Source organism: Pogoniulus pusillus, chromosome 29 (genome assembly GCF_015220805.1).
Source record: "Pogoniulus pusillus isolate bPogPus1 chromosome 29, bPogPus1.pri, whole genome shotgun sequence".
In the NCBI taxonomy this organism is placed as follows: Eukaryota; Metazoa; Chordata; class Aves; order Piciformes; family Lybiidae; genus Pogoniulus; species Pogoniulus pusillus.
Genome location: NC_087292.1, coordinates 16,510,386 through 16,534,595, shown reverse-complemented (window position 1 = coordinate 16,534,595; position 24,210 = coordinate 16,510,386). Strand labels below are relative to the sequence as shown.

The following is a 24,210-nucleotide window of genomic DNA, read 5'->3' as shown; positions in this document are numbered from 1 at the left end:
CTAGGCTGGATGTTGTTAGGAAGTTGTTGTCAGAGAGAGTGATTGGCATTGGAATGGGCTGCCCAGGGAGGTGGTGGAGTGGCTGTGGCTGGAGGTGATAATGAAACCCGTGGCCATGGCACATGGGGACATGGTTTAGTGGCCATGGTGGTGGCAGGTTGATGGCTGCACTCTTGGAGGTCTTTCCCAACCGACACTGTTCTGTGATTCCATGACCTCGGTGGCAGCTTTGGGACCTTGAATCAGCTTTGTTTGGTTTGGACTTTTTAATTAAAGGCATCAAAATCTGCAGTGTTTCCTGGAGGTGGCAGAGCAGCCACTGCTGGGCATCTCCATGGCTTGGCAGAGCCATGGAGGCATCGTGGCAGAACCCAGGGTGGGCAGCAACTGGCCTGGAAGTGGGGAGCCTGCTGCATGTCCCCTTGCAGAGCAGCTGAGCAGGGGGCTGTGCTGCAGGGTCCCTGGCAAGTCCTGGGGGGCATGAAGCACCATCTGATGCCAGGCTGAGCCCAGCAGCACCCAGCTGCACCCCAGCTCATCTTTTGTCTCCCCAGATCTCAGCCCCACAGCAGTGTCAGGAGAGGGTGCCCCATGGCTGTGGCCGATGGAGAGGCTCCGATGGGGTCCCTGCTGGTGCCAGCCAGCACTGTCCTGGCCCTGCTGGGTGTCCTGGTCTACCTGGGGGCCCTGTGTGCTGCCTGCAGGCGGTAAGTGCTGCCCGTGGGCCCTCTGCTTCCCCTCCTGGCACTGGGGACCCCTTGGTGGCATTTAGTGGTGGCACTTGGGGACTCTGGTTGTGCCTGTCCTGGGATGGGATCTGCTGCTCTGCTCACCCCTAACTCCCAGCTACAGCCCCAGTGCAACTCTGCCTGCTCTGATCCTGCAGCCTTGTGCCTTGCTGCCTCCCCCACTGCACCCCCTGCACCCAAACGCTCTGCAGGAGCAGCCTGGGGTGGGCTGGACAGGATGGGCGATGCCAGCGGCGCCTGGCACAGCTCAGCAGGGTCCAACCAAGACCTCCCCAAGCAGTGTGGAGCCAGCCTGGGGCCGGTGAAGGGGCAGAGTTGTGGGTTTGGTAGGGGCTGAGCTCCAGCAAGGTGAGGCACAGAGCAGTGTCCATCTTGGCCAGGCTGGGGGCCACTCCGGGGGCCACTCCTTGCCCCCATCTCGGCCACCTGCCTGGAGCTCAGCCTCACTTTTCCCTGCAGCAAGGGCAGGAGGAAGAAGGTCCCTCCAGACGGGGTGAAGCTGGTGGATGAGGTAAGCAGATGCTGGGGGAGGGCAGGAGCGGCTCGGTGGGGGCAGCTCTGGGTCCCCTCAGGTGCCAGCTGTGCCCCTGCCGTGTGCCCCACTGCAGGCCCTGCTCAGGCAGACGCAGCTGCGCTCGCTCAGCAGGTCGGACACCAAGCTGCATGAGCTGTCCCGGCTGAAGGCCGCCGATGCCCGTGAGTGCCCAGCCAGCGGGGCAGCCGCTGCCCCCGGCCGTGCCCACGCTGCCCAGCGAGCAGGCGGTGCCGTGGGCACAGGTGCCACGCTGCCGCGGCAGGGCTTGGCGTCCTCTGCCTTCCTCATGTCGCTCCCATCCCCTGTCCTCTGCCCGCAGCCCAGCGCCCAGCCAGCCTGGATCTCCGGTGCCCGCCAGCGCCCCCGGGCACTGCTGGCGCCGTCAGTGTCCTGCTGCACCGTGAGCTGCCCCAGATCCCTGTGCCCCAGCCCGCAGCAGCCCCGGAGCAGACCTACTCCAACCTGCTCTTCGCTCCGCCGCGGAAGCCGCTGCAGGACACCGTCTACGAGTGCGTGGCGGTGGGAGCAGAGGCTGCCCCCGTGCCCCCCGTGCCCCCCAGCGCCCAGGCGCTCCAGGCTCGCACAGGGCAGGGGGCAGCCGACTACGCCTGCGTCCGGAAGGTGAAGAAGGCAATGCCCACGGAGGTGCAGGATGGAGCTGCAGCCCCACGCTGCTGGGATGCTGTCGGCACTGCCCCCCTGGCAAAGGTATGGCTCTGGGGTGGCAGGGAGGGGTGCGGGGCTGGCGCTGTGCTTGCTGGGTGGGGCACACGGTGGGGGGCACACGACGCCCTGCTCCCCTGTACGGCCCGTGTTGGCAGCAGGGTGTAAATTAGGGTTGTCCAGCAGAGCTTTTAGGGGGCCAGGATGAAGTGGAGACCCCCCCCAAGAGCAGGTGCTGCCCGTGCTGCTGCTGCTCTCTGTGCAAAAATCGGCACCCACAGTGGGTAACCCACTGCTGGGATCCTCCCGAGGGGGGCACAGGTTGGGGGAGGGGGCACAGGGCACCCCGGGGTGGGCAGGGCTTGCCCCTGAATGCCCACCTTCCTTTTGCAGCTGGAAGACATGTACTCAACGGTGTGCAAAGGCAGCAAGAAGAACACCCAGGTGCCCACGTCGCCCTCGAGGCAGCTGAGTGCTGGGTGGCCACCCCTGCGGCGGGAGGAGGCTGCGCCCCCTGGGTGCTGGTCCCCCCCAGCAGCCCAAGGCAGCCTGGACCCCTGCTACGAGTCCATCAACGACAGAGCTTGGACTGCTCAGGGCCGGGGCCCTGACCCAGACTATGAGGCCGTGGACACGAGCTGGAAGAAGGTGATGAAACAGGAGAGGGCAGGCAGGGGCTCAGCCCCCGAGGACCTCTACGAGAGCGTGGGGGACATCTGGGCAGGGGAGTCCCGGAGAGCCTCGGGCAGGGCAGCTGCCAACGGGCTGGAGGTCTACATCACCAACCTATAGCATCCCCTGGCACGGGGTCCTCACCAAAGGCTGGTCCCACCCAGGATGGACACTGCTGGGGTGAGGCTTCTCCTGGGAGTGGCTGTACAGGGGATTGAGCTCCTCCCTGGGGACAGGTGCAGGGCCTGGGGGGGTGCAGCCCTGCGAGCTCTTTCTGTACATACTTTGTGTTACTCCTCCTGAAGCAGCCCTGTGCCACCCCACCCCAGCCAGTGCCAGCAGGCTGACCTTGGAAGGGGCAGTTTGCAGGTGTTGAGTGCCAAATGGGAGCCCAGTGTGGGACAGGGCTGGCACTGCTACCAAGGTGGGAACCATTCTGGGACTCGTTGTCTTTTGGGGCAGGTGGTGGCAGGGCTGTGGGTCCTGATTCTCCCTCCCCAAGGATCAGGCCTCTCACCAGTGGGGTCATAGAATCCCAGACTGGTTTGGGTGGGAAGGGACCTTTCAAGGTCACCCAGTCCAACCCCCCTGCAGTCCCCAGGGACATCAGCAGCCAGAGCAGATTGCTCAGAGCCACAAATAACCTGACCTGCAGCAGTGCCAGGGCTGGGGCAGCCCCCATCTCTCTGGTTCAGGTTGGCTGCCCGTCCTCCCTCACCCAGTCCCACCTCTCAGACACTGTCAAGGGTGCCTCTGTGAGCAGACATCAACCACACTTCATTAAAAGGCTGGGAGGGACAGGACAAAACTCTTAAACTGGATCTAAAGCCTGGTTCTGGTGGCTGGTGCTGGCAGAGGAGCTGCTGGATGGGGCACCCATCCTGCACGGGTGGGTTTGCACCTCTGAGGCAGGGATGTGCAGCCACCAAGAGCTGCTGAAATGGGGTGAGCCACCCTGGAGCAGGGAATTGCCATTTTAGGCTGGGCCTAAAACCATGCCTTGAGGCTCTGGCTGGAGTCAGGGGCAGAGCTGGGGAGCATTCGCTCCGTGCTTGCTGCTCACTCATCCCCACGGCTCTTCCACAGGTGCTGCAGCCTCAACGGGTGCCAAAAATTGCTCATTTGCAATTGAGGGACTCAAACTTCCCTCCTCTCCTCCCCATGGGGTTTGACATCTCTTGTCCTGGTGTCCCCAGGGTGATGTGGCCGAGGTGGGGGAGCTCTGAAGGTGCTGGGGTGCAGGTGCAGTGATGGTGGTGGCAGCAGAATCACAGGAGGGCTTTGGCTGGAAAAGACCTTTAAGATCATAGAGGGTTGGAAGGAACTTCAAGGATCATCCAGTCCAACCTTGCCTGGTAACAGCAGAGTTTAAACAATGAAGGCATGAAGAACATCAAGGCCTCAAGGAACCTTTTATGAGGGCTTGCAGTCCTAGGGCAAGAGGGAATGGATTGAAGCTTGAGGAGGGGAGATTGAAGCTGGAGAGGAGGAAGAGATTCTTTGCAGTGAGAGTGGTGAGACACTGGCACAGGTTGCCCAGGGAGATGGTGGATGCCCTCTCCCTGGAGGTGTTCCTGGCCAGGCTGGATGAAGCCTTGAGCAGCCTGGGCTAGTGGGAGGTGTCCCTGTCCATGGCAGGGTGTTGGCACTGGATGATCTTTAAGGGTCCCCCCCAACCCAAACCATCAAGACCATCAACCCAGCACTGCCAGATCACCACTCGCCCATGTCCCCCAGCACTGCCAGGTCACCACTCGCCCATGTCCCCCAGCACTGCCAGGTCACCACTCGCCCATGTCCCCCAGCACTGCCAGGTCACCACTCACCCATGTCCCCCAGCACTGCCAGGTCACCACTCGCCCATGTCCCCCAGCACTGCCAGGTCACCACTCGCCCATGTCCCCAGGCACTGCCAGGTCACCACTCACCCATGTCCCCCAGCACTGCCAGGTCACCACTCACTCATGTCCCCCAGCACTGCCAGGTCACCACTCACCCATGTCCCCCAGCACTGCCAGGTCACCACTCACCCATGTCCCCCAGCACTGCCAGGTCACCACTCGCCCATGTCCCCAGGCACTGCCAGGTCACCACTCACCCATGTCCCCCAGCACTGCCAGGTCACCACTCACCCATGTCCCCCAGCACTGCCAGGTCACCACTCGCCCATGTCCCCCAGCACTGCCAGGTCACCACTCGCCCATGTCCCCAGGCACTGCCAGGTCACCACTCACCCATGTCCCCCAGCACTGCCAGGTCACCACTCACTCATGTCCCCCAGCACTGCCAGGTCACCACTCGCCCATGTCCCCCAGCACTGCCAGGTCACCACTTGCCCATGTCCCCCAGCACTGCCAGGTCACCACTCACCCATGTCCCCCAGCACTGCCAGGTCACCACTCTCCCATGTCCCCCAGCACTGCCAGGTCACCACTTGCCCATGTCCCCCAGCACTGCTGCCCCGCTGGGTGCCGCAGAGCCACCTGGCACGGATGGAGCTGGGCACTGCCCGCCCTGCTGGTGCTCGCAGGGAGCCTTGGCAGCAGAGCCAGCGGTGCCAGGCCGGGTGGCAGGCAGGAAGCCACGTGCCTTCCTTGGGCAGCTTTGCCCCTGCACCGCGGCAGGGGAGGAGATGCAAACTGAAAACAGAGGGCTCAGCAGAACCTGCCGGGGAGGTTTGCAGCCGGGAAGCAGCCTCACGCTCGGTGCCAAACCACAGAGCCCCAGAGAGAGGAGCCAGCCTCAGCAGCTGCTCCCATCCCCCTTGCCAGATAAGGGCCCTGAGAGAAGATGCCGTGGGGCCGTGGATGCTGCTGCTGCCACCACGCTCTTCCTGCTGCCAGCTGTGTCACCTCGGTGCGTGGGCTCCCCCCCGGGCTGCATCTTTCCCCTGCTCTCTTTCTCTCCCATCCCATCCTGCAGCTCTCCAGGGCTGGGCCCCTCCTGCACCCCCCAAATCTCCTGGGAGCTGTGTTTGAGCCGAGAGTAGAATTCACAGGGTCGTTAGAGTTGGAAGAGTGCCTGGAGGTGGTCAGGTCTAGCCATGAACCCAGCAGTGCCAGGGCACCACCAAACCATGCCCCTCAGCACCACATCTCCACAGCTTTGAAACCCCTCCAGGGATGAGGACTCCACCACTGCCCTGGGCAGCCTGGGCCAGGCCTTGGCAATCCTCGAGGGGAAGAAATTGTTCCTTGTGCCCAACCTAAACTTCCCATGGAGCAGCCCTGAACTTGCTGGATGTGGCACAAGGTGGGGGCACACAATGCCCTGCCCCCCTGTACTGCCTGTGCTTGCAGCAGGGTGTAAATTAGGGTTCTCCAGTGGAGCATTTAGGGGGGCAGGATGAAGCTGAGACCCCCAAGAGCAGGTGATGCCCACACTGCTGCTGCTCTCTGTACCTTGCAGAAGGCTCTCTGTGCAAAAATTGGCATCCACTGTACTGCCTGAAGCACCCTGAACAGGAGCATCATAGAATCATAGAATCAACCAGCAGGGCAAGACAGAACTGGGCAGCCCATAGGGCTGGGACACTGCTGGCACTGCCCATGAGGTCGAGCACCACTGTGCTGTTTCCTCAGTGGTAGGCACTGGGCTGCACCCATCCAGGGAGATCTGCTCCTGCAGAGCTGAGGGGTGGCCAAAGCATCTCCCAAACACGCCCCAACAGCAGCAGGAAAGGCCTCATGTGCAAGGCTGCTGCTTGCTCCTAACACCTGCCTGTGGGACTCAGGGGAGCCAGACTGGCACCGAGGGGTGAGAGCAGCTGCCCAGTCTGTGGGGTGATGGAAAATGTGCCCAGAGCCCTGGCTGGAGGCTCAGGAACTGACTGGTGAATGAAGGATCCATCCCAGAACATCACTTGGAGAGCTATGGTCTGGCTGGAAAGGTTGGAGTCAGTATCCAAGCAGGTAAGGCTGGGAGGACCTCTCCTCATCCCTAGGGATAGTTGTGTGGGGAGCCCACAGGCTCCCTGCTCCTACGAGAGGCCACTTTTGGGATGGGCTCCCTGCCACACTTCCAGGGGACAGTGCCACACGGTGCCATTCCCACAAGGTGGAGTCAGCAGGAGCCCAGCACAGGCTGCATGGTGCTGCACTCTGTATGGTGCTGCGTGGTGCTGCATGGTGTCTTGTGTGCCGCCTGTCCTGCATGGTGTCCTGCATGCTGCATAGTGTCCTGCATGCTGCATGGTGTCCTGCGTGCTGCATGGTGTCCTGTGTGCTGCATGGTGTGCTGCGTGCTGCATGGTGTCCTGCGTGCTGCATGGTGTCCTGCGTGCTGCATGGTGTCCTGCATGCTGCATGGTGTCCTGCGTGCTGCATGGTGTCCTGCATGCTGCATAGTGTCCTGCATGCTGCATGGTGTCCTGCGTGCTGCATGGTGTCCTGCGTGCTGCATGGTGTCATGTGTGCTGCATGGTGTCCTGCATGCTGCATGGTGTCTTGTGTGCTGCATGCTGCATGGTGTCCTGCGTGCTGCATGGTGTCTTGTGTGCTGCATGGTGTCCTGCATGCTGCATGGTGTCTTGTGTGCTGCATGGTGTCCTGCGTGCTGCATGGTGTCTTGTGTGCTGCATGGTGTCCTGCATGCTGCATGGTGTCTTGTGTGCAGCATGGTGTCCTGCGTGCTGCATGGTGTCCTGCGTGCTGCATGGTGTCCTGTGTGCTGCATGGTGTCCTGCGTGCTGCATGGTGTCCTGCGTGCTGCATGGTGTCCTGTGTGCCACCTGTCCTGCATGGTGTCCTGCGTGCTGCATGGTGTCCTGTGTGCTGCATGGTGTCGTGAATGCTGCATGGTGTCTTGTGTGCTGCATGGTGTCCTGCGTGCTGCTTGGTGTCCTGCGTGCTGCATGGTGTCCTGCGTGCTGCATGGTGTCTTGTGTGCCACCTGTCCTGCATGGTGTCCTGCGTGCTGCATGGTGTCCTGTGTGCTGCATGGTGTCGTGAATGCTGCATAGTGTCCTGCGTGCTGCATGGTGTCTTGTGTGCTGCATGGTGTCCTGTGTGCTGCATGGTGTCTTGTGTGCTGCATGGTGTCCTGTGTGCTGCATGGTGTCCTGCATGCTGCATGGTGTCCTGCGTGCTGCATGGTGTCCTGTGTGCTGCATGGTGTCCTGCGTGCTGCATGGTGTCCTGCGTGCTGCATGGTGTCCTGCGTGCTGCATGGTGTCCTGCATGCTGCATGGTGTCCTGCGTGCTGCATGGTGTCCTGCATGCTGCATAGTGTCCTGCATGCTGCATGGTGTCCTGCGTGCTGCATGGTGTCCTGCGTGCTGCATGGTGTCATGTGTGCTGCATGGTGTCCTGCATGCTGCATGGTGTCTTGTGTGCTGCATGCTGCATGGTGTCCTGCGTGCTGCATGGTGTCTTGTGTGCTGCATGGTGTCCTGCATGCTGCATGGTGTCTTGTGTGCTGCATGGTGTCCTGCGTGCTGCATGGTGTCTTGTGTGCTGCATGGTGTCCTGCATGCTGCATGGTGTCTTGTGTGCAGCATGGTGTCCTGCGTGCTGCATGGTGTCCTGCGTGCTGCATGGTGTCCTGTGTGCTGCATGGTGTCCTGCGTGCTGCATGGTGTCCTGCGTGCTGCATGGTGTCCTGTGTGCCACCTGTCCTGCATGGTGTCCTGCGTGCTGCATGGTGTCCTGTGTGCTGCATGGTGTCGTGAATGCTGCATGGTGTCTTGTGTGCTGCATGGTGTCCTGCGTGCTGCTTGGTGTCCTGCGTGCTGCATGGTGTCCTGCGTGCTGCATGGTGTCTTGTGTGCCACCTGTCCTGCATGGTGTCCTGCGTGCTGCATGGTGTCCTGTGTGCTGCATGGTGTCGTGAATGCTGCATAGTGTCCTGCGTGCTGCATGGTGTCTTGTGTGCTGCATGGTGTCCTGTGTGCTGCATGGTGTCTTGTGTGCTGCATGGTGTCCTGTGTGCTGCATGGTGTCCTGCATGCTGCATGGTGTCCTGCGTGCTGCATGGTGTCCTGTGTGCTGCATGGTGTCCTGCATGCTGCATGGTGTCCTGCGTGCTGCATGGTGTCCTGTGTGCTGCATGGTGTCCTGCGTGCTGCATGGTGTCCTGTGTGCTGCATGGTGTCCTGTGTGCTGCATGGTGTCCTGCATGCTGCATGGTGTCCTGCGTGCTGCATGGTGTCTTGTGTGCTGCATGGTGTCCTGCATGCTGCATGGTGTCCTGCGTGCTGCATGGTGTCTTGTGTGCTGCATGGTGTCCTGTGTGCTGCATGGTGTCCTGTGTGCTGCATGGTGTCCTGCGTGCTGCATGGTGTCCTGCGTGCTGCATGGTGTCCTGTGTGCTGCATGGTGTCCTGCATGCTGCATGGTGTCCTGCGTGCTGCATGGTGTCTTGTGTGCTGCATGGTGTCCTGCATGCTGCATGGTGTCCTGCGTGCTGCATGGTGTCTTGTGTGCTGCATGGTGTCCTGCATGCTGCATGGTGTCCTGCGTGCTGCATGGTGTCTTGTGTGCTGCATGGTGTCTTGTGTGCCACCTGTCCTGCATGGTGTCCTGCGTGCTGCATGGTGTCCTGCGTGCTGCATGGTGTCCTGCGTGCTGCATGGTGTCCTGCGTGGTGTCCTGCATGGTGTCCTGCGTGCTGCATGGTGATTTGTGTGCTGCCTGTCCTGCATGGTGACTTGTGTGCTGCATGGTGTCCTGCGTGCTGCATGGTGTCCTGCGTGCTGCATGGTGACTTGTGTGCTGCCTGTCCTGCATGGTGACTTGTGTGCTGCATGGTGTCCTGCGTGCTGCATGGTGTCCTGCGAGCTGCATGGTGTCCTGCGTGCTGCATGGTGACTTGTGTGCTGCATGGTGTCCTGCGTGCTGCATGGTGTCCTGCGTGCTGCATGGTGTCCTGCGAGCTGCATGGTGTCCTGCGTGCTGCATGGTGTCCTGCGAGCTGCATGGTGTCCTGCATGGTGTCCTGCATGCTGCATGGTGTCCTGCGTGCTGCATGGTGTCCTGCGAGCTGCATGGTGTCCTGCATGGTGTCCTGCATGCTGCATGGTGTCCTGCATGGTGTCCTGCATGCTGCGTGGTGTCCTGCATGGTGTCCTGCATGGTGTCCTGCATGGTGTCCTGCGTGCTGCATGGTGTCCTGCGTGCTGCATGGTGTCCTGCATGCTGCGTGGTGTCCTGCATGCTGCATGGTGCTTCACGGTATCTTGTGTGGTGCCTGTCCTGCACGGTGCTGCTCTGCACCCTGTGCTCCTCCAGCCCCCCCCATGTGCTCTGCAGCCCCGTGGCTGCACGCAGTGCATGACTCTGCACCTGGACCAGCCCCATACCCCATGCAGCTTCACACCCCATATGGCTCCGAACCCCACTCTGTGCCCCACAGCCGGTGGGCAGTGTGGGTGAGGCCCTGACTCCCTCTGCAACACCCACCAGAGCTCATTCCCGGGCAGCCGGGTACCACGGGGGCATCTCTCTAGGAATGCCAACCTGCAGAGCCGCCCTGCCCGGGGAGGGGGTCGGGCTGGTGGCACTGGAGCCCTCGTTCAACAGGCAGACGATGCTGGACGAGTTGCACAACAGCGAAGCTGCAGGAGCCGCCAGCTCAGCGTTTCGCCGGCGTTAACGATTAAACCAGCGCGGGGGGCGGCCGGCGGAGCCAGCCCCGGGGGCCGGCTGCGGCACAGCTCCTTCCTCTTCTCCTAACACTGCGGCAAGGAGAAGCATGGTGCCAGTCCCGGGGCGGGGGGCTCGGGCATCCGTGCCTCTGGGGACGCGCTTACGAGGGTGCCAGAGCTGTGGGACGGGGCGGCAGGACATCCCGTGCTGCCCACCATGGCACTGCCAACTGCTGGGGATGCTGCTGGTCCCCAGTCCCTGGCAGCTCTGGCACAGCCGGGGCAGGTTTGGGGCCCCGTGGCTACCCCAGTTCCGTGGGGGACACTGCCCTTCATCTGGCTGCTCCCCTCCTGGCATGCGAGGGGACCCCACGGGTGGCCGTGCCAGGGTGGCACCCAGTGCCTCTGCCGGGCACGTGTGGGCTCTCCCAGTTCCCTCGGTTTTTTCACGCTTACGAAAGCGTCCAGCCCTGGGCACGGCACAGGGACACCCCCGAGGGACAGTGGGCGGCCAAGCACCCCAGGACTCCTGCCCCTCTGCCAGAGTGGGGACATTACCCCTCCCACCGCCCCCCCGCGGCAGGGGATGCCAACACCCCCTTGGCCCCACGCCACGGAAATCACCCGCGTGGGACAGCCCAGGGCTGCCGCGGGACAGCCGGAGCCGGACAGGCTGGGGAGGGACCGGCAGGGGCCACCGACTGGGACAGCCCCCACGGACTCTGTCCTGGCCTTCAGGCTGCGGGGTGGTCACTCGGACACCGGCCCCGCCCCGGCCCCGACACCCGCCCCGGTCCCGGTCCCGGCCCCGGCCCCGGCCCCGGCACCCGCCGCGCTGAAGGGTCTGAAGCAGGCAAGGAGCAGAGATGGGCATCAGCCTGGGCACCCTGAGCACCCCGGTACCCCAAGTACCTCACGCACTTAGGGCACCCCTATGCACCCTGGTGCCCGGTGCACCCCAGCTTAGCCCATGTGCCCAAAGCACTGCACGCACCCCGGATCCCCCATGCGCTAAGGGCACCCCAGTACCCCATGTTGCCCACCTGCCCCATCCACCCAAGGCACCTCATGCACCTGGGCACCCCTCGTACCCCGCGCACTCCATGCACCCCAAGTCTCGCATGCACCCCAGCACCCCACTTGCCCGAAGGGACCTCACACCCAGCCCTGCCCTTCTGGGTGGCTTTTGGGCAGTGTTCCCCCAGGCCAGGCAGGACTGCCCCAACCCATCCAAGGTTTGGGGACCCCTTTCCTGCTGGGAACCTCTCTCTAACCCCCTCCCCTCCCCCCCCCCCCCCCCCAAATCCAGGGGCTCCGCCTCGCCAGCAGAAAGACACTGTAGCTTTTGGGGGGAGGTCGTACAGCTGAGGGGGGACCTCTACTATTTAAGGGGGGAGCACTGTAACTTCCAGCAAGTCTCAAACTTTGGGGGGACCTCCTAAGTTTTTTGGGGGGGTCACTCTGAGGCGCTCCTTGAAACCCTTTGGAGAATCCCTATGGAACTTCTCGGGATCCATAAAATTCGGGAAGCACAACTTCGCTGGGGGGGGGGGGGAAGGGGGAAGGAACCCTCCGGCTTGAAGTTGTGACCCTTTAACTTGGGAGGAGCCGGAGGAGTTTTTGGGGGGTCTCCGAGTTGGCAGCAACCCCGCCAGGCCGGGGGCACCCCCCGGTTCCATCCGGTTATGGTAAAACCCCAACTTTTGGGGGACATTCTGCAACTTTTGGGGTGCTCCGATTTTGGCGGGAAGTGGGGCGGGGACTTCCCGGGGCCCGCCCGTCACTGCCGGAGCCCTTAAAGCTCTCGGGATAGGGGTCCCGAAGGGCGGGTCCGGGGGGGTGTGCAGACGGGAGGGGGTGGGGTGGGCGGTTTTGGGGGTTCGGGGGGGGGCCGGGGCAGAGGGAGGGCGGGGCGCGCGAAAATGGCCGCTGGCGGCGGGGGCGTGTCCCGCGGGGCGGGGGGGGCGGCGGGGGCGTGGCACGGCGGGGCGGGGTGGGCGTGGCGCTGGGCGCACAAGTGGCAGCTGGCGACCACCAATCAGAAGCGAGAAAAGCGGCGGCCTCGCTCCAACCCGCGGGCGCTGGCCAATGGCGGGCCGCGGTGGGGGCGTGGTTTAACCGGCGCCGACACCGGAGCGCGCTCCCCCGCCGGGCCCGGCCGCGGCCGCCGCCGCCGCCGCCGCCGTTTCTTCGGTTTGCCCCCCCCCCCCCTTCCCTCCCACCTCTTCATGGAGCCTCCTCGCCCGCCCGCCGCTCTTCCGCCCTCTGCACGCCGCCGCCGCCGCGACCCTCCGCTGCCTCCTCCTCCGCCCGAACCCGCCGGCGGCACCGGCACCGCCCTGAAGGTACCGGGGAAGTGGGGGGCGGTGGCGGCGGCAACCGGGAAGGTGGTGGTGTGGAGGGCGGAGGGGGGGTGGGAAAGAACCGGGGGTGGGGGGGAGAGGCGGGGTAGGGGGTGTGGGGGGGCGGTGACAGCTGACAGCGCCCGCCCGAAACTTTCCCCGCCGATAAAATGGCGCCGCTCGGGGACAAACTTCGGGGGGGGGGGGGGGGGGGGGAGTGGCGCCCCCGCTGCCACCCCCAGCCCACCCCCCGCTGGGGTCCAGTAGGTCCCCGGCTCAACACCCCCCCGCCCCCCCCACCCCGCTGGGAAAAGTAGGTCTCCGGTTGCTCCTACCCGGGGGAGTCAAGCAAATCCCCGCTTCACACGACCCACCCCCGGCGGGATCCCCGGCTCATTCCACGAGGGCGAGCTGGGGGAACCCGCTCGCCCCGCCGCGCACACGCGCGCCGCGGGGATCCGGTAGATCCCTGATTCACCACTGCCGACCGCTGGAATTACGTAGATTCCCATTTGGCCCCATCATGGGGGGGGGGGGCGTGAGTGGTGGCAGGTGCCCACGGCCCCACTGCCGCGCTGGGATCGAGTGGATCCTCAGGTGAGGATCCGGTGGAATCTGCTTGAGGCTTGGAGATACTTCCCCCCCTTGGAGGACCCTGCTGGGGTGACCCTTGTTGGATCCCAGTGCTGGGGAATCCACTTGGAATCGGGCGATCCACTCATCTGACCCGTGGGTGCTGCCATCTCAAGCCAGCTGTACCTGCTGCTTGCCCAGCAAAGCTGCCAAGCTATTCCCACTGGATCCCACCTCTGGCCCTGAGGATCTGCTTGGGGTCTGCCTGGAAAGGGATCTACTGAGTGCTGCCACACTGCCAGAGGACAGCGATCCCTTGGAGCAGCCTGCATCTTCTCCCTGCCCTGCACTGCTCCAGGAGGATCCCTGCTGGATCCCCAGCCCTCTGGGATCTTCCTGGTGTCTGCCCCAGAGGGATCCACTTGGTGTAGACCTCCAGTGGACATGGTTGTCTCCAAGAAGCCCTGAGGTGGTTCCTTCTTTGGCAAGGCTTGGGTAAGATCCCTGCTGGATCTGAGCCCAGGGTGATCTGTTGAGACACAGCTTGTAGAGGGATCCGTCAGGGGACCAACTGGCCAGTGAGTGTTGCTGGCCTAGGTCAACCCTGCAGGCTGCTCCTTGCTTCCCAGGGATCCCTAGGGTGATGAGCTGGGATCCACCTGGAGGGGGATCCACTTGTTGCTGGCACGCAGCCAGCGGGTGCCGCTGTCTCTGACTGGCCGGGCAGGGCCAAGCCTGCTTCCTGCTCTGTGGGGATCTCTGTTGGATCCTGGGTGATCTGCTCAGAGAAGGCTCCACGGGGTGCTGCCACCCCGCAGCCACCCTTCAGAAGGGTTTCTGGTCTCCTGGCTCTGCAGAGATCCCTGCTGGATCCCCACTGTGGCCCTGGGGATTAGTCGTAGAATCACAGAATCAGCCAGGTTGGAAGAGACCTCCGAGATCCTCCAGTCCAACCTGGGCAGGGATCCACTGGCTGCCAGTGCGTATGCAGTGGGCGACAGCAGCCTCACAGGGGGCTACCAGGTGCCCTTACTTCTTTTAGAGCCCTGGGGGGGCGCACCCCAGCCACAACCTGCTGGGATCCACCCGGGATCTACCCACTAAGTGGCTGGCAGGATGCCTCGGTAGCCCTGCGGGGAGTCGCCGAGCTGCCTGCCCGGTGCCGACCCTCCCTCCTCAGAAGACCCCATGCTGGAGGGGAGGGGGTGTGTGGAGATCCACTTCCTAACTGCCACCTCGTGTCCCGCAGGCTCCTCTGCGGGGGCTGGTAGCGGGAGCCGCGGGCTGGTTGCCGCGCCTGGGAGAGCCGCTGCCGCGCCGGGATGCCGCCAGCCAGGAGGCCATGCTGCGGATGCTGGACGCGGGCTTGGAGCGCTGCCTGGCGCTGCACTCAGCCTACATCCCCGTGCCGGCGCGCCACAGGTAGTGCCACCGCGGCGAGCCGCCAGGTGACGGCGACAGCCACGACCCGCGGGTCGCCTGCGAGCCTTTAGTCCCCCAGCTGCCAGGGGAGGACTTTGGCCGCTCGGCGGCTTGGGCTGGGACCGGCTGTCCCGCGGCTGGCAGCGCCGAGGGCTGGGCCTGGCTGTCACCCTGCTGGTGACCGATTTTAGGCGCCACACCCGAGCATCAGCCACATATCGATCCCCCTCCATGCTTTGGTTTGTTTGGGTTTTTTTTGGTCACTTAATGCTGTTTTGTAAGTTTCCCCCCGGCCTCGACTCCAGAGGCTTTTGCTTGGCTGCCTGCTGGAGGTCCAGGTTGGATCCTGGGGTGATGCCTGGCTCAGCCCAGTGATGCCCCCAGCGTGGTGTAAGCCTCTGCTGACCCATGTGCCCCTCCCTGTCACAAGCCATTCCTAGTGTGGGTGCAGACCCATCCACCCTGGAGGTCCCAGCACCTCAGTGGGTGACAAAGGAGGATGAGGGGTCCCTGGTGGGGTTTGTTCATCTTGGCCACGTCCCCAGCCCTCAAGTTCTGCTCTCCCTGGCAGGAAGCTCTCGGGCAAGGCAGGCATCGATGAGGTGATGGCAGCCACGGTGCTCACCAGCCTCTCCACCAGCCCACTGGTGCTTGGGCACCCACCAGCCACCCCCGCCCCAGGTGAGAGTGTGCTCCTGTCCCTCCCACCCTGTCCCTGGACACATATGCTGTGGCAGGACCTCACCTTCTTCCTCCTCTTCCTCTTTGCCAGAGCCCGGTGGTGAGGTCTGGAAGGAGATCCCTGCCATGTCCTCCAGCTGCAGCAGCAGCAGCAACACCAGTGGGGACTGGAGCTGGGACCCCCCCAGTGACCGTTCCACCCCCTCCACCCCATCACCTCCGCTCTCCAGCCACGTCCCCAGCACCTTCCTGCCCACCCCACTGCCCGACGAGGGCCCCGAGGAGCCCGACGGGACCCACTTCGTCTTTGGGGAGCCCATCCCACGGAAGAGGAAGGTGGGATGAGCCTGAGGGTGGTGGTGGGGGTGAGGCTGGGAATGGGGATGGTGCTAGTGGGGTGGAGGTGTTAGACATGGGAGTGGTAGTAGGGATGAGGATGGGGATGAAGAGGAGGAGGATGAGACTGGGGATGTGGAGGATGGTGGGGATGAGGATGGGGATGTGAAGGATGATGGGGACAAGGTTGGGGGTGGGGATGATAGTGGGGATGAGGTTGGGGATGGGGATGAGACCGGGGATGTGGAGGATGGTGGGGATAAGGTTGGAGATGGGGATGAGGTTGGAGATGTGGAGGATGGTGGGGATGAGGTTGAGGATAAGGAGGATGATAGGGATAAGGGGGGGATGAGGTGGGGGATGTGGAGGATGATAGGGATAGGGTTTGGGGATGGCAATGAGGATGATGATGGGGATGAAAGTACCAGTGGGGATGACAGCAGGGCTGGAGACCAGGATGGGGCTGGCAGCTGATGCCTGTCTCCTGCAGAACTCCACCAAGGTGATGTTCAAGTGCTTGTGGAAGAGCTGTGGCAAAGTGCTCAGCAGCTCCTCAGGGATGCAGAAGCACATCCGAACCCTGCACCTTGGGTAAGCTCCTGCTGGACACCCCCGGGCCCCGCTCCCGGTACCCTCCTGCAGGGTCCTGCCGCGGGGAAGGGTGGAAGAGCTGCCCCAGCCCAGCCCCTGCTGTCCCTGCAGCCGCAAAGCCGACCCGGAGCAGAGCGATGGGGAGGAGGACTTCTACTACACGGAGCTGGACGTGGACGTGGACTCGCTGACGGACGGGCTCTCCAGCCTCACCCCCGTCTCGCCCACCTCCTCGGTGCCACCCACCTTCCCCGCCCCCGAGGCGCCGCTGCCGCCGGCGCTGCCAAGCCCCGACCTGGCGCTGCTGTCCCCCTGCAGCCCTTCGGCTCCCCTAGGCCTCCGCCACGTCCACACTGACCACGCGTACCAGGTGAGGAGAGGGATGGTGGAGGGCGGGGGAGGTGCAGCCGTGGTCCCCACCCCATCACCACCATCACCATCACCGGGGGCAGTGGTTTTGAGCTGGAGCAGGGCAGATCGGGGCTGCAGCCTGAGCTGTGTGGGCAGCAGGGCAAGAGAGGGGATTCTGCCCCTTCAGTGTTGAGCACTGCCTCCAGTGCTGCTGTCCCCAGCGCAAGGAGGACACAGAGCTGCTGGAGTCAGGCCACAGAGATGCTCCAAGGGCTGGAGCAGCTCTGCTGTGAGCACAGGCTGAGGGAGCTGGGGGGGTGCAGCCTGCAGAGGAGAAGGCTCCACGGGGACCTTAGAGCAGCCTGCCAGGACCTGAAGGGATCCTGCAGGAAGGCTGCAGAGGGTGTCTGGAGACAGAGCAAGGTGGAACGGTTTGGAGCTGAGGCAGAGCAGGGTTAGGCTGGAGCTGAGGAAGAAGTTGTTCAGTAGGAGGGTGGTGAGGCTCTGGCACAGGCTTCCCAGGGAGGCTGTGGCTGCCTCCTGCCTGCAGGTGTTCAAGGCCAGGCTGGATGAGGCCTTGAGCAGCAGAGAGGTGTCCCTGGGCATGGTGGGGGGAGGTTGGGGTTGCTGAGCTCTGAGCTCCCTTCCAGCCTGAGCCATTCTGTGTGGCTGTGAGTGCTGAGGTGCTGGAGCAGGCAGCCCAGAGAGGCGCTGGAGCCACTCAAGCTCAGCCTGGCCCCGTCCCTGGGCAGCCTGCTCTAGCTGCAGGCAGCAGGGACAAAGATGCCCTTCGAGCATCCCTTTTCCCCCCGTGCCCCACCCCCCCACGCCGTGCCCCACCAGCTCAGCGCTGACACGGGGGGGGGGCCCTGTCCTCTCTCACCAGGGCTGCCCAACCCCACCACGGCCACCGGTGCCCCCCGCCGCCGCTCTGGCCCCACCGCCACCTAAGCCACCCACCATTCCCAGGTGAGCCACCGCCATCCACACCTTCCCCCGGCCCGCCCGCGGGTGCCCTGCCGGCCCTCGCCCGCCCCCTGACGCCGGAACCCTTTGCCCGCAGGAGGCCGCGGGGGGAGGCCAAGAAGTGCCGCAAGGTGTACGGCATGGAGAACCGGGAGATGTGGTGCACGGCCTGCCGCTGGAAGAAGGCTTGCCAGCGCTTCCTCGACTGACCGCTGCCCGCCGCTGCCAGCCTGACGCTGCCCGTGCCCCCGCGGCGCTGCCGGTGCCAGCCTGACGCTGCCCGTGCCACGGCGGCGCTGCCGGTGCCAGCCTGACGCTGCCTGTGCCCCCGCGGCGCTGCCGGTGCCAGCCTGACGCTGCCGTTGCTCCCGCGGCGCTGCCGGTGCCACCGCGGCACTGCAAGTGCCACTGGGGTGCTCCTGCTGCCAGCGTGGCGCTGCCCGTGCCACAGCGGCGCTGCCGATGTCACCGCAGCGCTGCCAGTGCCACCGCGGTGGAGCCGGTGCCATCGTGACGCTGTCAGTGCCACGGCGGCGCTGCCAATGTCACCGCAGCGCTGCCAGTGCCACCGCGGTGGAGCCGGTGCCAGCGTGACGCTGTCAGTGCCATGGCGGCGCTGCCGATGTCACCGCAGCGCTGCCAGTGCCAGCATGACGCTGCCCGTGCCACGGCGGAGTTGCCGATGTCACCGCAGCGCTGCCAGTGCCATGGCGGAGTTGCCGATGCCATCGTGGCGCTGCCAGTGCCAGGGCGGCGCTGCTGGTGCCAGCGCGGTGCCCCGCGGTGCCAGCGCGGCGCTCCCTCCTTCTTCTTGCACATTTTGCACTCGAGGTGCCTTTGCGCCCCCCCTCCCCATCCCCACCCCAACCTTTGCTGCCGCCCCCGGACTCAGGGATCGGCCCCCCCCCGCCTCTTCCCAGCCCTCCAAAAGCTTTATGCACACAGATCCCCCTCCCCCCCCATCCCCTGCCACAGAGCTTCTTCTTCCCCCCACCCCTTTTTGTCCTTTGATAAGCTAAACCTGCCCCCCCCATACCCTCCCACCCCACCTTTGCCAGCACCATTGGTGGGGGGGGGAGGTGAGGGGGGCAGCCAATTGGAGGGGCGCCCCAAAGGGGCTGGGTTGGGGGGGAGGCTGCCCACGGCTCCTCTAAGCTGGGGGAGCACAGCCAAAGGGGTGATGTGTGCCTATTCCTGCCCCCCCCCCACTCCTAGGGGAACCCCCTTAGAGTGGGCACAGGCGGGCATCTACCCCCTTACCCTTTAACCCTTTCTTTCCCCCCGGGGTGGGGGGGGGGGCTGGGGGAGGGGCTTTTTGTTTTGGTTATTTTTTGTGTTTTTACTCTTTTAATGATTTTTTTTCCCCCCTCTCTTTTCCCCTTTGATTTCCTTTTTTCGTTGTAGGGGGAGCAGCTGCTCCCCCCCGGGGCCATGCCCTGGGAAGTGCCTGCAGGAACTGCACCCATTTGCACTAAGCCAAACTGCACAGGGAGGGAGAGGGAGTGGGAGGGGGGGGTCGTGTCTGGGGGGGGTCTCTCTTCTCCTTTTTATTTTGGAGTTATATTTTTGGAGGGTTATATTTTTGGGGGGGGTTATATTATTTTTAGGTTATATTTTTTGGGGGGTTATATTTTTGGGTTATATTTTTGGGTTATATTTTTGGGTTATATTTTTGGGGTTTTTTTTTTTGGGGAGGTTATATTATTTTTGGGTTATATTTTTTGGGGTTATACTTTTGGGGGGTTATACTTTTGGGGGGTTATAATTTTGGGGGGGTTATATTATTTTTAGCTTTTATTTTTTGGGGTGTTATTTTTTTTGGGGTATATTTTTTGGGGGTTATTTTTTGGGGGGGTTATATTTTTTGGGGGGGTTATATTATTTTTAGCTTTGATTTTTTGGGGGTTATATTTTTTTGGGTTATATTTTTGAGTTATATTTTTTAGGGTTTTTTGGGGGGGTTATATTTTTGGGGGGGTTATATTTTTGGGGGGGTTATATTATTTTTAGCTTTTATTTTTTGGGGCATTATATTTTTTTGGGTTATATTTTTGGGTTATATTTTTTAGTTTTTTTTTGGGGGGGTTATATTTTTTGGGGGCTTTATATTATTTTTAGCTTATATTTTTGGGTTATATTTTTTAGGTGTTTTTTGGGGGGGTTATATTTTTTGGGGGGGTTATATTATTTTGGGTTATATTTTTTGGGGGGTTATTTTTTGGGGGGGTTATATTTTTTGGAGGGGGTTATATTATTTTTGGGTTATATTTTTGGGGGTTACTTTTTTTGGGGGGGTATATTATTTTTGGGTTTTATTTTTTATGGTTATATTTTTGGGGGGGGTTATATTTTTTGGGGTTATATTTTTTGGGGGGTTATATTTTTGGGTTATATTTTTGGGGGGTTATTTTTTGGGGGGGTTATATTTTTGGGGGGTTATATTTTTTGGGGGGGTTATATTATTTTTTGCTTATATTATTTTTGGCTTATATTTTTTGGGGGCTTTATTTTTGGGGGTTATATTTTTGGGGAGGTTTATATTTTTTGAGTGTGTTATATTTTTTTTGAGGGGGGGGGTTGTGTTGGCTTTTTTGGTTGTGTTATTTTTTTTTCTGGGGGGGGGTGGGGTTTGAGGTTGATTTTTTTTTGTTTTGTTTTTTTCCCCCCCTCCTTTCCCTTCCCCCCCCCCCCTTTGTGTCTTTATTTTTTAAAATAAAATATATGGGGGAAAAGAAAAAATAAAAATCCTATTTTTAAACACTCTCCCGACCCCCCCCCAACCCGGGGCGCAAGAGAGGGAAGGGCACTGGTTGCAGTGTGATGCCTCCAGCCCTGGGGGGGGGAGGGGTTTAGGGGCCTTTATTCCTTTCAGAATCCTTTTTCCCCTCCCAAATTCCCTTTTTTTTCCTTCCTCCCCCCCCCCAAATCCCTGCTTTCCCCCCCTCCAATATGTATTTTCCCCCCACCCCCCCCAAATATATATATATATATATATATTTCCCCCTTCCTCCTCCCCCAACCCTTTCTCCCCTCTCATCCTGCCCAGGCAGGGGCTCAGGGCTGGGGTTTGGCAGAGCCATGACCCCTCCTCCTCCTCTTCCTCCTCCTCCTCCTCTAACTGCCTGCACCCTCCCCCTGCAGAGATGGAGGCAGAGTGGCACTGCCACCCTACTCACCCTTGCACCCGTGCCAGGGCAGGTCCCTACCCTTTGCTGGGGGCGGGGGGGAGGAGATTTCCTTTGCATCAAGGATTCCTCCCCTGCTTGCAGGGTACCAACCCCCACCCTGACCTCGCAGGGGGTCAAACCGCTTCAGCCCCATGGGCTGGGTCGGTGCCAGGATAGGCTTCCCCCTGCTTGTGTGCCCACTGCCAGGGCTGTGACCTGTCAGCTCCAGAGAGAGAGAAAAGAAAGAAATAAATGTTTGGATTCTTTGTTTTTTAATCGTTCTGGGTCTTGCCTGGCTTCGGCGCTGCGGGGATGGAGGGGTCCTGGCACCACTGCCAGCCCCAAACCTGGCGCTGGCACCTCCGCTCCTGCAGCCCGCCGCGGGGGTGTGTGTGTGTGTGTGTGGCATCGCTCCGGGCTGTGTGGCATCACCTTGGGCTTGTGCGACAGAGATGAGTCTGAGCTCAGCTAACGCCCGAAAGTGAGAGAACGAAACGGCAGCGACAGGGGGAGGACACCGGCTGGGAGCGGGAGGGAAAGGGGAGAGGGAAAGGGAAAAGAGAGGGGGAAAAGGGAACCAGGACCGAGGGGAGAGGGAAGGAGGAGGGAAAGTAAAAGAAAGGGAAACGGGAAAAAAGAAATAGGAGGGAAAGGGAAAAGGAGGAAGCGAGAGAGGGAATAGGAAAAGAAAGGGGGAAAAGGGGACCAAAATGGGGAGGAGAGGGAAAGTGAAAGGAAGGGAAAAGGGGGAAAAAATAAAAGGAGGAAAAGGAGGAAGAGGGAATAAGGAAAAGAAAAAGGGACCAAAACAGGGAGGAGAGGGAAGAAGGAGGGAAAGGAAAGAAAAAAAAAAGAGGAAAAGGAAAAAGGAGGAAGAGGGAAAGGGAATAAGGAAAATAAAGAGGACCAAAATGGGGAGGGGAGGAAAGGGAAAAAGAAGGGAAAGTAAAAGAGAGGGAAAAAAAAAAAAAAGGGGGGGGGGGGGGGGGGGAAGGGGGAAGAAGAAAAGGAAAAAGGAAGAGGGGAAAAAAATAGAGGGGAAAGGGGGAAAAGTAAAATAAGGAGAGAAAAATGGCAAGGGGAAATCGGGCAAAAAAGGGGAAGGGGGGAAAGGAGGAAGAAAGTAGGAATAAAGGGGGAAAGGAGAAATGGGAGAGGGAAGTAAAAGGAAAGGGAGGAAAAGGGGGGAGGAAAAGGAAAGGGAGGAAAAAGGGGGGAAAGGCGAAACAAGGAAAATAGGAAGAGGAGGGAGGAAGGAAAGCGACAAAAGAAGGGGAACCGGGAGCATCCCCCCCGGGCTGCATTCCCCACGGGGGCCAGGGAGGGATGTCTCGGGAGCAGGAATCCCGCACGGCCCCAGGAGCGTTGTGGGGTCGGGGTGCGGCGGAGCGCAGGATGCTGCAGCTGCGCACGGCGGCCGCTGGGTGGCGCCAGTGGCCCCGGTCCCATCCCATCCCAGGAGGCAAATTAACGCTATTTGGGGCTCGCTTTGTTTTCCTCTCCCCCACCTCCCCCAAAACCAAGACCAAAACCGGGAGCAGCAATGTCCCAATGCATTGAGCGGGATCGACTGTTGGCAGCTTTGTGTCTAAAGCTGATCCCCGCCACAAAGCCATGAGCACCCCCCCCAGCTGCCCACCGGTGTGCCCAGGGCAGGCTGGCGGCTGGGAGAGCAGCTAAGGAGAGGAAAATCGAAGTTGTCTTCATCTGAACTGCAAAAATCAGCACAACAAAGCCACCACTGAGCTCCTTCTTGCCCATCACAGCTCTTCAGCCTCCCCCCCAAAAACTACTAACCACATAGAATCAGGCAGGTTGGCAGAGAGCTCCAAGCTCAGCCAGCCCAACCTAGCACCCAGCCCTGCCCAACCAACCACACCATGGCACTAAGTGCCCCAGCCAGCCTTGGCTTCAACACCTCCAGCCACAGCCACTCCACCACCTCCCTGGGCAGCCCATTCCAATGCCAATCACTCTCTCTGCCAGGAACTTCCTAACAACATCCAGCCTGAACCTGCCCTGGCACAGCTTGAGGCTGTGTTCCCTTCTGCTGCTGCTGGCTGCCTGGCAGCAGAGCCCAACCCCACCTGGCTACAGCCTCCCTGCAGGCAGCTGCAGGCAGCAATCAGCTCTGCCCTGAGCCTCCTCTGCTGCAGGCTGCACCCCCCCAGCTCCCTCAGCCTCTCCTCACAGGGCTCTGCTCCATAGAATCATAGAATCATAGAATCAACCAGGTTGGAAGAGACCTCCAAGATCATCGAGTCCAACCTATCACCCAGCCCTAGCCAGTCAACTAGACCATGGCACTGAGTGCCTCATCCAGTCTTTTCTTGAAGACCCCCAGGGACGGTGCCTCCACCACCTCCCTGGGCAGCCCATTCCAATGGGAAATCACTCTCTCTGTGAAAAACTTCTTCCTAACATCCAGCCTATACCTACCCTGGCACAACTTGAGACTGTGTCCCCTTGTTCTATTGCTGGTTACCTGGGAGAAGAGGCCAACCCCCACCTGGCTACAATGTCCCTTCAGGTAGTTGTAGACAGTAATAAGATCACCCCTGAGCCTCCTCTTCTCCAGGCTAAACAGGCCCAGTTCCCTCAACCTCTCCTCATAGGATTTGTGTTCCAGGCCCCTCACCAGCTTTGTTGCCCTTCTCTGGACATGTTCCAGCACCTCAACATCTTTCTTGAATTGAGGGGCCCAGAACTGGACACAGTACTCAAGGTGTGGCCTGACCAGTGCTGAGTACAGGGGAAGAACCTCCCTTGTCCTACTGGCCACACTGTTCCTGATGCAGGCCAGGATGCCATTGGCTCTCTTGGCCACCTGGGCACACTGCTGGCTCATCTTCAGCTTACTATCTATCAGTACCCCCAGGTCCCTTTCCTCCTGGCTGCTCTCCAGCCACTCAGTCCCCAGCCTATAGCGCTGCTTGGGGTTATTGTGGCCAAAGTGCAGAACCCTGCACTTGGCCTTGTTAAATCTCATCCCATTGGCCTCTGCCCACCCATCCAGCCTGTCCAGGTCCCTCTGCAGGGCTCTCCTACCTTCCAACAGATCAACACCTGCTCCTAGCTTGGTGTCATCTGCAAACTTACTGATGCTGGACTCAATCCCCTCGTCCAGATCATCAATAAAGATATTGAACAGGACTGGGCCCAGCACTGATCCTTGGGGAACACCACTTGTGACTGGCTGCCAACTGGACGTGGCACCATTCACCACCACTCTCTGAGCTCTGCCATCCAGCCAGTTCTTGATCCAGCACAGAGTGAATCTGTCCAAACCATGAGCTGCCAGCTTGGCTAGGAGCTTCTTGTGGCAGACAGTGTCAAAGGCTTTGCTCCAGGCCCCTCCCCAGCCTTGCTGCCCTTCTTCAAACACCTTCCAGCACCTCAACATCTCTCTTAAACTGAGGAGCCCAGAACTGGGCACAGCTCTCCAGGTGTGTCCTGAGCAGTGCTGAGCACAGGGGCAGAAGAACCTCCCTTGTCCTGCTGCCCACACTGCTCCTGAGCCAGCCCAGGATGCCATTGGCTCTGCTGCCCACCTGGGCACTGCTGCCTCCTCTTCAGCTCC

At 61.1% G+C, this 24,210-nt stretch overlaps 2 protein-coding genes across 2 annotated transcripts; both read left to right on the top strand.

Annotated features, from left to right (window-relative positions):
• The first annotated feature begins 591 nt into the window (after window positions 1-591).
• LIME1 (Lck interacting transmembrane adaptor 1) lies at window positions 592-3,403 on the top strand. Its single transcript, XM_064167331.1, has 5 exons — window positions 592-707; window positions 1,209-1,260; window positions 1,358-1,445; window positions 1,604-1,992; window positions 2,341-3,403. The coding sequence occupies exons 1-5, from the start codon at window positions 592-594 to the stop codon at window positions 2,737-2,739; spliced, it is 1,044 nt and encodes a 347-aa protein (XP_064023401.1). The 3' UTR covers window positions 2,740-3,403.
• A 9,004-nt stretch (window positions 3,404-12,407) lies between these two features.
• Window positions 12,408-18,952, top strand: SLC2A4RG (SLC2A4 regulator). Its single transcript, XM_064167482.1, has 8 exons — window positions 12,408-12,546; window positions 14,366-14,538; window positions 15,110-15,219; window positions 15,311-15,555; window positions 16,046-16,146; window positions 16,258-16,516; window positions 17,384-17,466; window positions 17,561-18,952. Exons 1-8 carry the CDS (start codon window positions 12,430-12,432, stop codon window positions 17,670-17,672), a joined length of 1,200 nt encoding a protein of 399 aa, XP_064023552.1. The 5' UTR covers window positions 12,408-12,429; the 3' UTR covers window positions 17,673-18,952.
• Window positions 18,953-24,210: the final 5,258 nt, after the last annotated feature.